The sequence below is a fragment of the Salvelinus alpinus genome, chromosome 13 (genome assembly GCF_045679555.1).
Source record: "Salvelinus alpinus chromosome 13, SLU_Salpinus.1, whole genome shotgun sequence".
NCBI classification, from domain to species: Eukaryota; Metazoa; Chordata; class Actinopteri; order Salmoniformes; family Salmonidae; genus Salvelinus; species Salvelinus alpinus.
This window is the reverse complement of record NC_092098.1, coordinates 31,110,255-31,122,798: the sequence shown is the minus strand read 5'-3', so window position 1 is coordinate 31,122,798 and position 12,544 is coordinate 31,110,255. Positions and strand designations below refer to the sequence as shown.

The window sequence follows — 12,544 nt, the reverse complement described above, 5'->3', positions numbered from 1 at the left end:
AAATGGCTTAAGGACAACAAAGTCAAGGTATTGGAGTGGCCATCACAAAGCCCTGATCTCAATCCTATAGAAAATGTGTGGGCAGAACTGAAAAAGTGTGCGAGAAAGGAGGCCTACAAACCTGACTCAGTTACACCAGCTCTGTCAGGAGGAACGGGCCAAAATTCCACCAACTTATTGTGGAAGGCTACCCAAAATGTTTGACCCAAGTTAAACAATTTAAAGGCAATGCTACAAAATACTAATTGAGTGTATGTAAACTTCTGAACCACTGGGAATGTGATGAAAGAAATAAAAGCTGAAATAAATCATTCTCTCTACTATTATTCTGACTTTTCACAATGTTAAAATAAAGTGGTGATCCTAACTGACCTAAGGCAGGGAATTTTTACTAGGATTAAATGTCAGGAATTGTGAAAAACTGAGTTTAAATGTATTTGGCTAAGGTGTATTTATACTTCCGACTTCAACTGTATATCCGAATTACCTGTATAAATGCCTTTAAAACGGAAACCCTGATACATTTTTTACTTTGTTTCAGAAGTGGTTCTGAAAGGTCATGAAATTGTTTAAAAATCACCCCATGTTGTACCATTGACATTAGAATGTTGGAAGAAGCTTAGCCATATAATTCCATGTGATGGGGTAGCTATGTTTTTGGATTTTTACTTTGGTGATAGAGGCACCAAATTGCACACACACAGCTAAAACAGGTTTTTAAAAAGATTTGTAGATACAGGGCCATCACAGAATTCACCCATTAACCCCACAGAAGCCTTTTTCCAATATGGCCACCATACAACTCAATTGGCTCTTATTGGACAATTTTGCATGACCATATCTGTGTGAAATATAATTTTAGCATGCCCAGAAATATCTTAAAATGTTCATAGTGACCTAGAATACACAACCACATGAGCTAGGTGTGCCGGATATATAAAGATGTTAAATTATTCACATAACTGTTGTAAGAATGATTTGCTGATTTCTGAAGATGTAATGATTAATAATTGCCATTTTCATCTTCAAACATGTAAAATTGATATCTACATGTGAATAGTCATAGATGTGAGCTGATTAAAATGATCAATGTTATCCTAGTAGCTGTTTTCATTATGAGGACCATAAACCATGCCCTGTTCATTCCATTACAATGTACAGTAGTAAAATCCAATGTTGGGCCTTTTGAGGCCAATTATATTACTTTAATTAATCTAGTAACAGACCAATCTGCTATGGCCCCATAGTAAGAATGCATTTTAATTTAGATGAAATGGTTTTCTGCTCTCATCATCAGGTAAAAACGTGTAGGCCTTCCTATGGAATATTACATTGTAATGTTTGCTGCAAGTTTCTAGTTCTGTTTTATGAAAACAGTTAATAGGATAACATTGAACATCATTTTAATCAGCTCACATCCATGACTATTCACATGCACATGTCCATATTATGTTTGAAGATTAAATATTGCAATTATTTATCATATCTTCAGAAATCAGCAATTTAGATCTTTATGCATCTGGCACACCTGGCTTACGTGGTTGTGTATTCTACATCACTATTAACATTTAAGATATTTTTGGATATACTAGAATTATATTTCATACAGGTATGGTCATGCGAAATTGTCCAATAAGACCCCATTGAGTTGTTTGGCAGCCATATTAGAAAAAAAGGCTTCTGTGGGGTTAATGAGTGAATTCTGTGATGGCCCAGTTATCTACAAATCTTTTTTAAACCCTGTTCTAGCTGTGTGTGCCCATATCACAAAAGTTACAATCCCAAAACATAGCTGCCTCATTACAAGGAATAATGTGGGTAAGCTTCCAACATTCTAATGTCAATGGCACAATATGGGAGATTTGAACAATAGTTGTAGCTGGTGCTTTAAAAGTTGGTTATATTATATATCATTTAAAAGGTAATTTCATGACCTTTCAGAACCACTTGTCAAACAAAGTTTAAAATGTACCAGGGTTTCTGTTTTAAAGTCATTTATACAGGTAATTATGATATGTACTCTAGAGATCAACGGTCAAAGTTCTATTGATCTGAGCTTTCCCGAAAATGTAACTGATGGATAACTGCCAATGATATATGATTAAAGGGTATATGCGAGCAATAACTTGTTGTATATGGACATTGTTTATCATAGGGTAAAATCCCAATGGGAAAAATTAATGGAATGGAGGGATGAAAGAGTTCATTGTTGCACTGCTATCACATATTTTCCAACTCTGGGGACATACACCTTTAAAGAAATCACTATCATCGGCCCAAGTGAGTCCAACTGCCCAAATCTGGGGGTCTGGCTCATGGATTATTAGAGGTATTTGCTATTCAGCACATTACTCCCATTTGGGAGTAAACTAGTAAGTAACATATTCCTAAATATACAAAGACCACAGTGAGTATCACTAATTTAATATGGGCTGACCAATACTCTTTTTTTTTAAGACAGCAGATATTGCTCCAAAAGGAACATTACCGTGCAACACAAAGGCAAATGGAATCAGATGGCATGAACCTGTCAACATTTAGGTCTTGGGGTCCTAGAAGGCCTCACTAACCACTAGGACAAGCCAGTACAAGCTCATGCTACAAAGGGAAGAAACAGATCCAATCAACCGTGATAAGCAAAATAGAGGACGAGGAACAGGCATATGTCAAACACTGCAAATCCACTGACTCTTTTAGTACATACATTGAGTTGACAAAACATTAGGAACACCTGCTCATTCCATGGTCTCTTATTGATGTCCTTTGTTAAATCCCTTTCAATCAGTGTAGACAAAGGGGAGGAAACAGGTTAAAGAAGGATTTTTAAGCCTTGAGACAATTGAGACATGGATTGTATATGTTTGCCATTCAGGGGGTGAATGGGCAAGACAAAAGATTTAAGTGCCTTTGCTGGGTTTTTCATGCTCAACAGTTTCCTTTGTGTATCAAGAATGGTCCACCACCCAAAGGACATCCAGCCAACTTGACACAATTGTGGGAAGCATTGGAGTCAACATGGGCCAGCATCCCTGTGGAACACTTTCGAAACCTTGTAGAGTCCATGCCCCGACAAATTGAGGCTGTTCTGAGGGCAAAAGGCATGCAAAAATATTAGGAAGGTGTTCCTAATGTTTTGTACACTCAGTGTACAAAAGAACATCTCTCACATGAATAACAATGAATTTCAATGGCAGAGAAAGAGTATACAAATTAATTTACAATGACCATGGTTGTGATGATCTTATATGGGATCTTCTAAACATTATGGTCCACCACTGAATATTTCCCTGGAACTCAGAGAGATCAGAAAACAGTTGGAAAACCATTGGAAATAAGTTGGATTGGTCACTCCCTAATCTCTCCTAATGATACTGGATCCAGTGATCAAAGCCTGGGCTGAAGGTGAGACTTGGGGCAAGTTTAGCCCTCAACTGACTGGCCAGCATGGCCTTTCGCCCCCCCCAACACACACACACACACACTCACAAGGGGGAATGGCAGTGGTCTCTCCATCATCAGGTCCAGCTTGGTTTCCAAGCAAGGCTGAAGGACCTGGTGGCCCTCCAGAGGTTAAATGCTGGCCAGCCATCTGATCCCAACCTCTTGTTTGTTTATGATAGTTTATCTGGGCGGCCTGGCTGAGGTGGCCGGCTGACCTGTCTGGTGGGCTGGCTGGGACAGGCTAGGGGCGAGAGGAGATGATAGGGGGTTGTCAGGCCCCAGTGGGTGGCTTGGTCACTGAGGTGGGCAGCAGACTGATTGAGGAGTCTCAGCGAAATCCTGAAGATGAGGAGATAGTGAGGTGACCATTTCACTTGCAGTCTGATGAGTTCAGAAGGTCATAAACCTACTGTCCTCACCCCAACTGAATGGAGCACATCATAGAAGCACAAGCATAATACTTGATTTAGATCATCCAAAGGTTAATGCATTCTAAAATGGAGAAGTCAATGATCTCATATTTATGACTTATCAATAGTCATTGGATTAACATAAGACCAACTCATCTTGTTCCACACAGCACCCCTAATTCTATACATTCCATTACACAACCTTTTCCCATCTGCATTTTCATTAGTTAGTCGAGTGGTCCGTGATGATGGATTATCAAAAGATGTTGAAGAGCAGATGATGTGCAAGCTGCTGTGGTCAGGTCACCTGGCTGCCCAGGGTTCATCTGCAAGTCAAATATTTGTCCTGTCACATGGAGGTGATGGAAAAGGTGCATCTAAAAACCTCAGCAAACTCCAATCGTGAGGAGTGATGCCAGTTATGGCGACAAAACTGCCCTCTCCTTGTCCCGAGCCTTCAAATAAGACAACAGGCTCAATACAGTGGATGGTGGACCATAAAAATCGAATCAAATTTTATTTGTCACATGCGCCAAATACAACAGGTGTAGACCTTACCGTGAAATGCTTACTTACGAGCCCTTAACCAACAATGCAGTTCAAGAAATAGAGTTAAGAAAATATTTACTAAATAAACTTGAGTAAAAAATAAAAAGTAACAATAATATAACAAGGCTATATACGAGTCAGTGTGCGGGGGGGGGGGGGGTACAGGGTACAGGTTAGTTGAGGTAATTTGTACATGTAGGCAGGGGTAAAGTGACTACGCATAGTGTAAAAATAAAGGGGGGGGGGGGGGGGGTCAATGTAAATAATCAATGGCCACCCGGACTAATTGTTCAGCAGTCTTATTGCTTGGGGGTAGAACCTGTTATGAAGCCTTTTAGACCTAGACTTGGCGCTCCGGTACCGCTTGCTGTGCGGTAGCAGAAAGAACAGTCTATGACTTGGGTGACGGTAGTTTTTAAAAATACGTTGGGCCTTCCTCTAACACCGCCTAGTATATAGGTCCTGGATGGCAGGAAGCTTGGCCCCAGTGATGTACTGGGCCGTGTGCCTTACGGTCGGATGCCGAGCAGTTGCCATACCAGACCGTTATGCAACCGGTTAGGATGCTCTCGATGGTGCAGCTGTAGAACTTTTTGGAGGATCTGGGGACCCATGCCAAATCTTTTCAGTCTCCTGAGGGGGAAAAGGTGTTGGACCATGATAGTTTGTTGGTGATGTGGGCACCAAGGAACTTGAAACTCTTGACCCGCTCAACTACAGTACCGTTGATGTGAATGGGGGCGTGTTCGGCCCTCCTTTTCCTGTAGTCCACGATCAGCTCCTTTGTCTTGATCACGTTGAGGGAGAGGTTGTTGTCCTGGCACCACACTTCCAGGTCTGACCTCCTCCCTATAGGCTGTCTCGTGGTTGTCTGTGATCAGGCCTACCACCGCTGTGTCGTCAGCAAACGTAATGATGGCGTTGGTGCGTGCTTGGCCACGCAGTCGTGGGTAAACAGGGAGTACAGGAGGATACTAAGCACACACCCCTGAGGGGCCCCAGTGTTAAGGATCAGCATGGCAGATGTGTTGTCTCTACTCTTACCACCTGGGGGCAGCCCGTCAGGAAGTCCAGGATCCAGTCGCAGAGGGAGGTGTTCAGTCCCAGGGTCCTTAGCTTAGTGATGAGCTTTGTGAGTAGTATGGTGTTGAACGCTGAGCTGTAGTCAATGAACAGCATTCTTACATAGGTGTTATTTTTGTCCAGGTGGGAAAGGGCAGGGTGGAGTGCGATTGAGATTGTGTCATCTGTGGATCTGTTGGGGCGGTATGCGAATTGGAGTGGGTCTAGGGTTTCCGGGATGATGGTGTTGAAGTGAGCCACGACCAGCCTTTCAAAGCACTTCATGGCTACCGACGTGAGTGCTACGGGGCGGTAGTCATTTAGGCAGGTTACCTTCGCTTCCTTGGGCACAGGGACTATGGTGGTCTGCTTGAAACATGTAGGTATTACAGACTTGGTCAGGGAGAGGTTGAAAATGTCAGTGAAGACACTTGCCAGTTGGTCTTCGCATGCTCTGAGTTCACGTCCTGGTAATCCTTCTGGCCCCGTGGCCTTGTGAATGTTGACCTGTTTTGCTCACATCGGCTACGGAGAGCGTGATCACACAGTCGTCCGGAACAGCTAGTGCTCTCATGCATGCTTCAGTTTTGCTTGCCTCAAAGCGAGCATAAAAGGCATTTAGCTAGTCTGATAGGCTTGCGACACTGGGCAGCTCACGGCTGGTTTTCCATTTGTAGTATGTAATAGTTTTCAAGCCCTGCCACATCCGACGAGCGTCAGAACCAGTGTAGTACAATTCAATCTTAGTCCTGTGTTGACGCTTTGCCTGTTTGATGGTTCGTCTGAGGGTATAGCGGTATTTCTTATAAGCGTCCGGATTAGTATCCAACTCCTTAAAAGCAGCAGCTCTAGTCTTTAGCTCGGTGCGGATGTTACCTGTAATCCGCAGCTTCTGGTTGGGATATGTATGTACGGGTACTGTGGAGACGGGTATGTACGGGTACTGTGGAGACATTAGTACGGGTACTAATGTCTTCAATGCACTTATTGATGAAGCTGGTGACTGAGATGGTATACTCCTCAATACCTTTGGATGAATCCCGGAACATATTCCAGTCTGTGCTAGCAAAACAGTCCTGTAGTGTAGCATCCGCATCATCTGACCACTTCCGAATTGAGCGAGGCACTGGTACGTCCTGCTTTTTTTGCTTATAAGCAGGAATCAGGAGGATAGAATTATGGTATTTTTTGCCAAATGGAGGGCAAGCTTTGTATGTGTCTCTGTGTGTGGAGTAAAGGTGGTCTAGAGTTTTTTCTCGCTCTGATTGCACGTGACATGCGGGTAGAAATTAGGTACAACGGATTTAAGTTTGCATGCATTAAAGTCCCCGGGCACTAGGAGCACCGCTTCTAGATGAGCATTTTCTTGTTTGCTTATGGACTTATACAGCTCGTTGAGTGCGGTCCTAGACCCAGCATCGGTTTGTGGTGGTAAATAGACGGCTATGAATAATATAGATGAATACTCTCTTGGTAGGTAGTTGGTCTACAGTTTATCATGAGGTACTCTACCTCAGGCGAGCAATACCTTATATCATGTAGGTATGTTTTAAGACTAATACCATTGATCAACAGCATATCCACAGCCTGGAGTCCTATATAAGTTAAACCAAAAAACACAAATATAATAATTAAGATCAGTTCACATGGTTTTAAGACGAGAAGATAATGAACATATTAACATGAAAATGTGTGTGAAGTTTGTGATAAATGTTACAAAATTGCAGCCAAGAACTTTCTACGGAACGCTCGAGGAGCTTCTGAGATTTATTTTTCAGACGACTTGTGAATCCAGACCAAAAAATCATTTATACCACAAAATGAAAATTCCAATTAAAAAAAAGGAAATAATTTTAAAGACATTTACAATAGGGGAAAAACAACTGTAGCTCTTGACAAATACTAAATAAAGATCATATGAGAAAACACTTTTCCATCAAGCAATTATCTCTGCAGTGCATATAAAACACTGCATCAATCAGCTATTTGTTAATTTTCTTAGTCAGCATCCTCACTGAGGTAATGCAATACTTCCTGGTCCCGTATTCACTTTGGGACAATTCTGGTTGTCATTGAGGTGATAAATAAAAAATTCTGTTCACTTCACTGATGGAAACATCCTTTAATCTGGGTATGGCCCTCTTCTGGCAGTCATCTATCCGCTGACCTCTGGCATAGACATCTGTTCAAGACAATAAGGTAGGCTATAGGTTACAGTGAAGGTTACTAGACTAAGAGAGACAGATATTAGAAAACCTAATAGAAAACAAATCCATGGTACAAAATCTTTTAGCGCTAAAAACTTCAGGTAGTAAATACTGTCATCTGTTAGTCTAATTGTCTTGTGATATACAATTTTGGAGTTGAGTTTCCTTTCTCGGCCATGACGCACTACAAAATGTTTTTATTTTCATCTCAAATGGGACTTCTTGGTTTAAAACAAGGACAAAGATAGGAATTCACAACAATAGAGTGATTGTAGAACTTTCCAGATATCTGGAGGAACCAGTTGAACCTGATCACTGAATTAAGTAACCATGAAAGTCAAGGGAAAATATTTACGGGACTCACACAGGTCTGGTATACTGAAATCTTACAATGCAGATTATCATGAATTATACTTTCAGATCAGACATACAGTAATTCCAACTGACTGTATGGACATTGTGTCCATACAGTCAGTCTCCAGCTGCCTTATGCTTACCTGTTATGTTGTCCACTGAGCTGAGTGGAGCAGTGTTAATCATGTTCACCCCAAACAACATGACTATACAGACTACTACTGCAGCCAGCAGATAGATTGGCACAGCAACAGCCCAATACCTACAGAGACAGCAGATGGGATATAAAAAATAAACTCACTCAGGACCATCATGGGTAATACACAAAATACAGGTATCAAGGAAAAAGACTAGCAGATTGTCAATAAGTTCAGTTATGTAGCTCTACCTGATATAATGATGTATTATTTTTCTATATGGATTGTTAGGTAAATCATAAACATGTTCAGTGGTCTCATTTCGATTGACTTACTTTTGAGGCCAGTAAGTAAGCCCTATTGAATGAAGCCATTCATCTGGTACATAGGCCCACACCAAATACAAAACTGCAGAAGGAGCAGAAATGGGTCAAAAACATAAAGTACATAAAACAATTCTGACTGACACTACATTTGAGAGCACATTTGGCATTTTCACATAGCCTACAGATAATCATATGGCATTGAATCCCCAACTTCAACAGTCATTGCCTTAAACAGACTAAACACAAAGGACATATGACTGGGACTTACAGAAGCCAAATTGTGAGCCAAGGAACAGAACAAAGCCGTAGATGGCTCTTTCTGGCAGGGGGGAGGGAGAATTTTCCACCATGACAATCTGAATCCACATAGAAAAGAGAGATGAGATAGAGGTAAATATAACACAGCTGAATTGATTGGTTGTAACAGGCTAATGTATGATTACATATATTCACCACAACATCAGCATGCTTCGTTCGAAGATACAGAGACGTGACGCTTTTTCTTAGGGCTAGGAAGGGAATCTTCCAACCATCTTTATTATTTTGTTTCGCTACATTCCGGAAGTGGATGTTGGTAACTTTGTCATGTGACTTTATCATGTGAACGTAAGCGAGGAGGAATGCTTCCACTAGCTATATCGTAAAAATTCATTAAAACAAAAATGTGGTTTTAATTTAAGGTTAGGCATAAGCTTATCAATGTGGATAAGGTTAGGTTAGGTTTAATTTTTTTTTTTTTTAAGAAGATACATTGTAGAAATAAGCGGGGTTTATGACTGCTTATTTATGTATGTGTGATGTGGTTAGGAAACTAGCAACGGATTAGAAATGCAAGCAACGCCTCCCCTAATGAACATGTTGCCAGCCATAAAACAGACTTACAAATAATTTCAGGAAGTGAACAAGAAAGGCAAGTTTTGTGCACTGGCCGTTATTTATTTTTTGTAGCTAGTGTACTTAATGGTCGTGGTGTCGAGATAAAGTAGCTGAATGTTGTCTCGCGGCAAAGCGAGGAAAGAACGGTGCGTAGTTGCTAGTAAGCGAGCCAACAAAACTAAATTAGTTAGCTAACAAACGTTTGTTTCAAGGTGAGGTTCGATGCTCCGGGCAATCTGATGCCCCCCCCCCCCCCTGTAGTTAGACAATGGTTCACTAGTTGGATGTATATATCCTGTCTATCATCTAGCTAACGTTATAGTTAGTTAGCTACTGGTAGGAAGCACAGTACCAGATAACGTTAGCTAACTAACCCAGTTTGTTGTAATGTTAGCACTTAGCTAGACAAGTTATTTAGAGGCGGAACTGTCACTTTTAGCTAACGTTAGTTAGCTCGTTTTAGCAGTCAATTAACCTGTGGTACGTTATCTTGGTAACGTTACATGTTCATTGAGTAATAGCTAGCTAACTTGGCTAGTTGGCTTGTCGATATAACTAACTAGCGAACGTTAACTTATGCAATGTTAGTTAGCTACTGTGTATTGTCACGACTCCATGATGACATGATTCTTGTTTCAGACTTACCAAAATGTCAGATTCAGACTCTGGTCCAGAGTTTGTGGACTACGACGATATCAGACACGGGGGGAAATTTGTAAGTAAAAAGGATGATTGTTGACGTGTCATTAAATATGAATGTAAGACCGAAGGGAATACTTATAAGATATATTTTGAAAATGGACTCTACTAGTGTTATCATGTAACGTTTGCAATACGTCATTAGACATTACATTATTAACTAAACTTTTCTTTCTCTAGACCAAAGACAGTCCCTTTGTAGCCTTACAACCTCCAGGTAAGAAGTAGCTAGAACACTAGTTGCTTACACGCATCTAGTACTGACACAAACACTAGCTAGTTGCTTGCTCATAGTACTGACACTCACTGTGGTGGTTGGGAATATATATTGGGGCTGGACAGATGTGACCCAGATCCTCCACTGTTGGAGACTACAAACATATCCATTCAGAGTGGGGGTGGCGATTGAGGATCAAATGGGATTGGGGGGGAAACTATGTTCATCTGTATAACTCAAATTCTGTTTTTGGGGCAGATGATAAATGTGAGCGATGGAATAAAATCCCTGTCATTTTGAAAAAGAAAGCGGCACAGTTGATGCATGTATCTGCCTTTTGGTATCACATTCTGCTTTGTCGAGAGAATCACAACACCACACGCTGGGCTGTGCAAGTGGGCTTCCTAGATTCAAAGTAAGAATTCGTTTGAGAGTAATTTAACTCCCTGCGACACATTCTTTATTCCTTAGTACAGTGTGTTAAGACTCAAGTTCTCATTTCACCTTTCCTTCTCTAGTGTCAGCAATGACTTGAGTCTGAAGAGACTGCACAGGATTGAAATATTGGAAGCTATCCTCAGAGCGATGGAAAAAGGATGTGTAAGTTCCTTGTTACAATGAAAATGGCACCATTGCAGTGTTGAATCTGAGAAGACTCATGCTGTCATTTGTTTTCTCTTCCAGTTATTAGAAGATCAGACAAGGCATATGATCTGGATAAGCAATACGTTTAACTTGGTAAGTGGAATTCATGCCTTTGCCCCAGCCCCCCCCCCTCAAAAAAAAGCAAATATGATGCATAATCACTGCTTCCACTTGCTCATATCTTACTCCCATTTTTAGAGCAACATGGTTTCTTGCCCCTCTATTTTCTATTAAGGAAGTATCCACGCAGTAAGGTAATTATTCATAAGAATACAATACTGTTCTCTTCATGCCTGGGAAATGGGGCACAATACTCCTTAGTGTTTGTGGAAGCCAAAGGGTAGGGTGCCCATCTTCATTGGTTAAGAACTCCTCAGGAATCTATTTACACCCTGCTGACCTGGTACATACCCAGGAGAAGAGGAAACCGGAATGTCCTGTTTGGTGGTGTTAAATTTGAATCGCTGCTTTCATTGGAGTCATTCATCAACCTGATTTGTCACATGGAATATCAAGCAACCTGATGTGCATGAATTTCCCATTATCACCCATTGCCGATTGGTGTGTTGTCTCTAGCGCTGGGCGATATGGCCAAAATATAATAATGCCATCATTCTGAAAAATATTGTGATATTTAACATTTCTTAAACTTCTTATGGCTGAAGGGGCAGTATTGAGTAGCTTGGATGAAAGGTGCCCATATCAAACGGGCTGCTCCTCAGTCATAGTTCCTAATATTTGCATATTATTATTAGTATTGGAAAGAATACACTCTGAAGTTTCTAAAACTGTTTGAATTATGTCTGTGAGATTAACAGAACTCATATTGGCAGGCAAAATCCTGAGTTGAAATCAAAACAGGAAGTCAGAAATCTGAGCCTGTGTGTATTCACCAGAGTCCCTAAAGAAATCCACTTGAGCTATTAATGATGTTGCACTACCTAGGGGGTTCCACTAGATGTCAACCATCAATAGAAATTTCAATGAGACTTCTATGATGTTGTGGGAGAGAATGAGAGCAGAATCAGTCAGGTGTCCATCAAGCAGCCATTTCCTGATCATGCTTTTTCTTCATGTAAGCCACTGACGTTCCATTGCTCACGCAGACAAGAACGAATACTCCGGTTGGAACTTTATTGAAGCTATATGTTAAAAACATCCTAATGATTGATTCAGTACTTAGTTTGAAATGTTTCTTTGACCGGTAATATCACATTTTGAAGATTTTGCCCGATATAACGCTGACCAGAATTAGCGTTTGGATATGTAAACCAGACGCGCTAACAAAAGAAGGTATTTGGACATAAATAACGGATTTTTTCGAACAAAACAAACATTTATTGTGGACCTGGGATTCCTGGTATGCTTTCTGATGTAGATCATCAAAGGTAATGGAATATTTATCATGTATTTTTGTGTTTATGGTGACGCCATCTTTGCAGCTGTGGTATGCTATTTTTGAGCGCCGTCTCAGATTATAGTGTGCATTTCTTTTTCCGTAAAGTTTTTGAAATCTGACATAGCGTTTGCATTAAGGAGAGGTATATCTATAATTCAATGTGTATAACTTGTATTATCGTCTATATTTATGATGAGTATTTCTGTTGAAACGATGGGCTAT

At 40.8% G+C, this 12,544-nt stretch overlaps 1 protein-coding gene across 3 annotated transcripts; it reads right to left on the bottom strand.

Annotated features, from left to right (window-relative positions):
• Window positions 1-7,197: 7,197 nt before the first annotated feature.
• pigp (phosphatidylinositol glycan anchor biosynthesis, class P) lies at window positions 7,198-10,039 on the bottom strand. 3 transcript variants are annotated; one of them, XM_071338972.1, is made up of 5 exons: window positions 10,008-10,039; window positions 8,755-8,842; window positions 8,496-8,568; window positions 8,167-8,285; window positions 7,198-7,644 (listed from the first exon to the last, which is right to left on the bottom strand). In XM_071338972.1, exons 2-5 carry the CDS (start codon window positions 8,834-8,836, stop codon window positions 7,532-7,534), a joined length of 387 nt encoding a protein of 128 aa, XP_071195073.1. In that variant the 5' UTR covers window positions 8,837-8,842; window positions 10,008-10,039; the 3' UTR covers window positions 7,198-7,531. The 3 variants fall into 3 exon arrangements, with proteins under 3 accessions (XP_071195073.1, XP_071195071.1, XP_071195072.1); XM_071338970.1 differs by lacking the exon at window positions 10,008-10,039 and adding an exon at window positions 8,940-9,095; XM_071338971.1 differs by lacking the exon at window positions 10,008-10,039 and adding an exon at window positions 8,930-9,066.
• Between the last annotated feature and the right edge of the window lie 2,505 nt (window positions 10,040-12,544).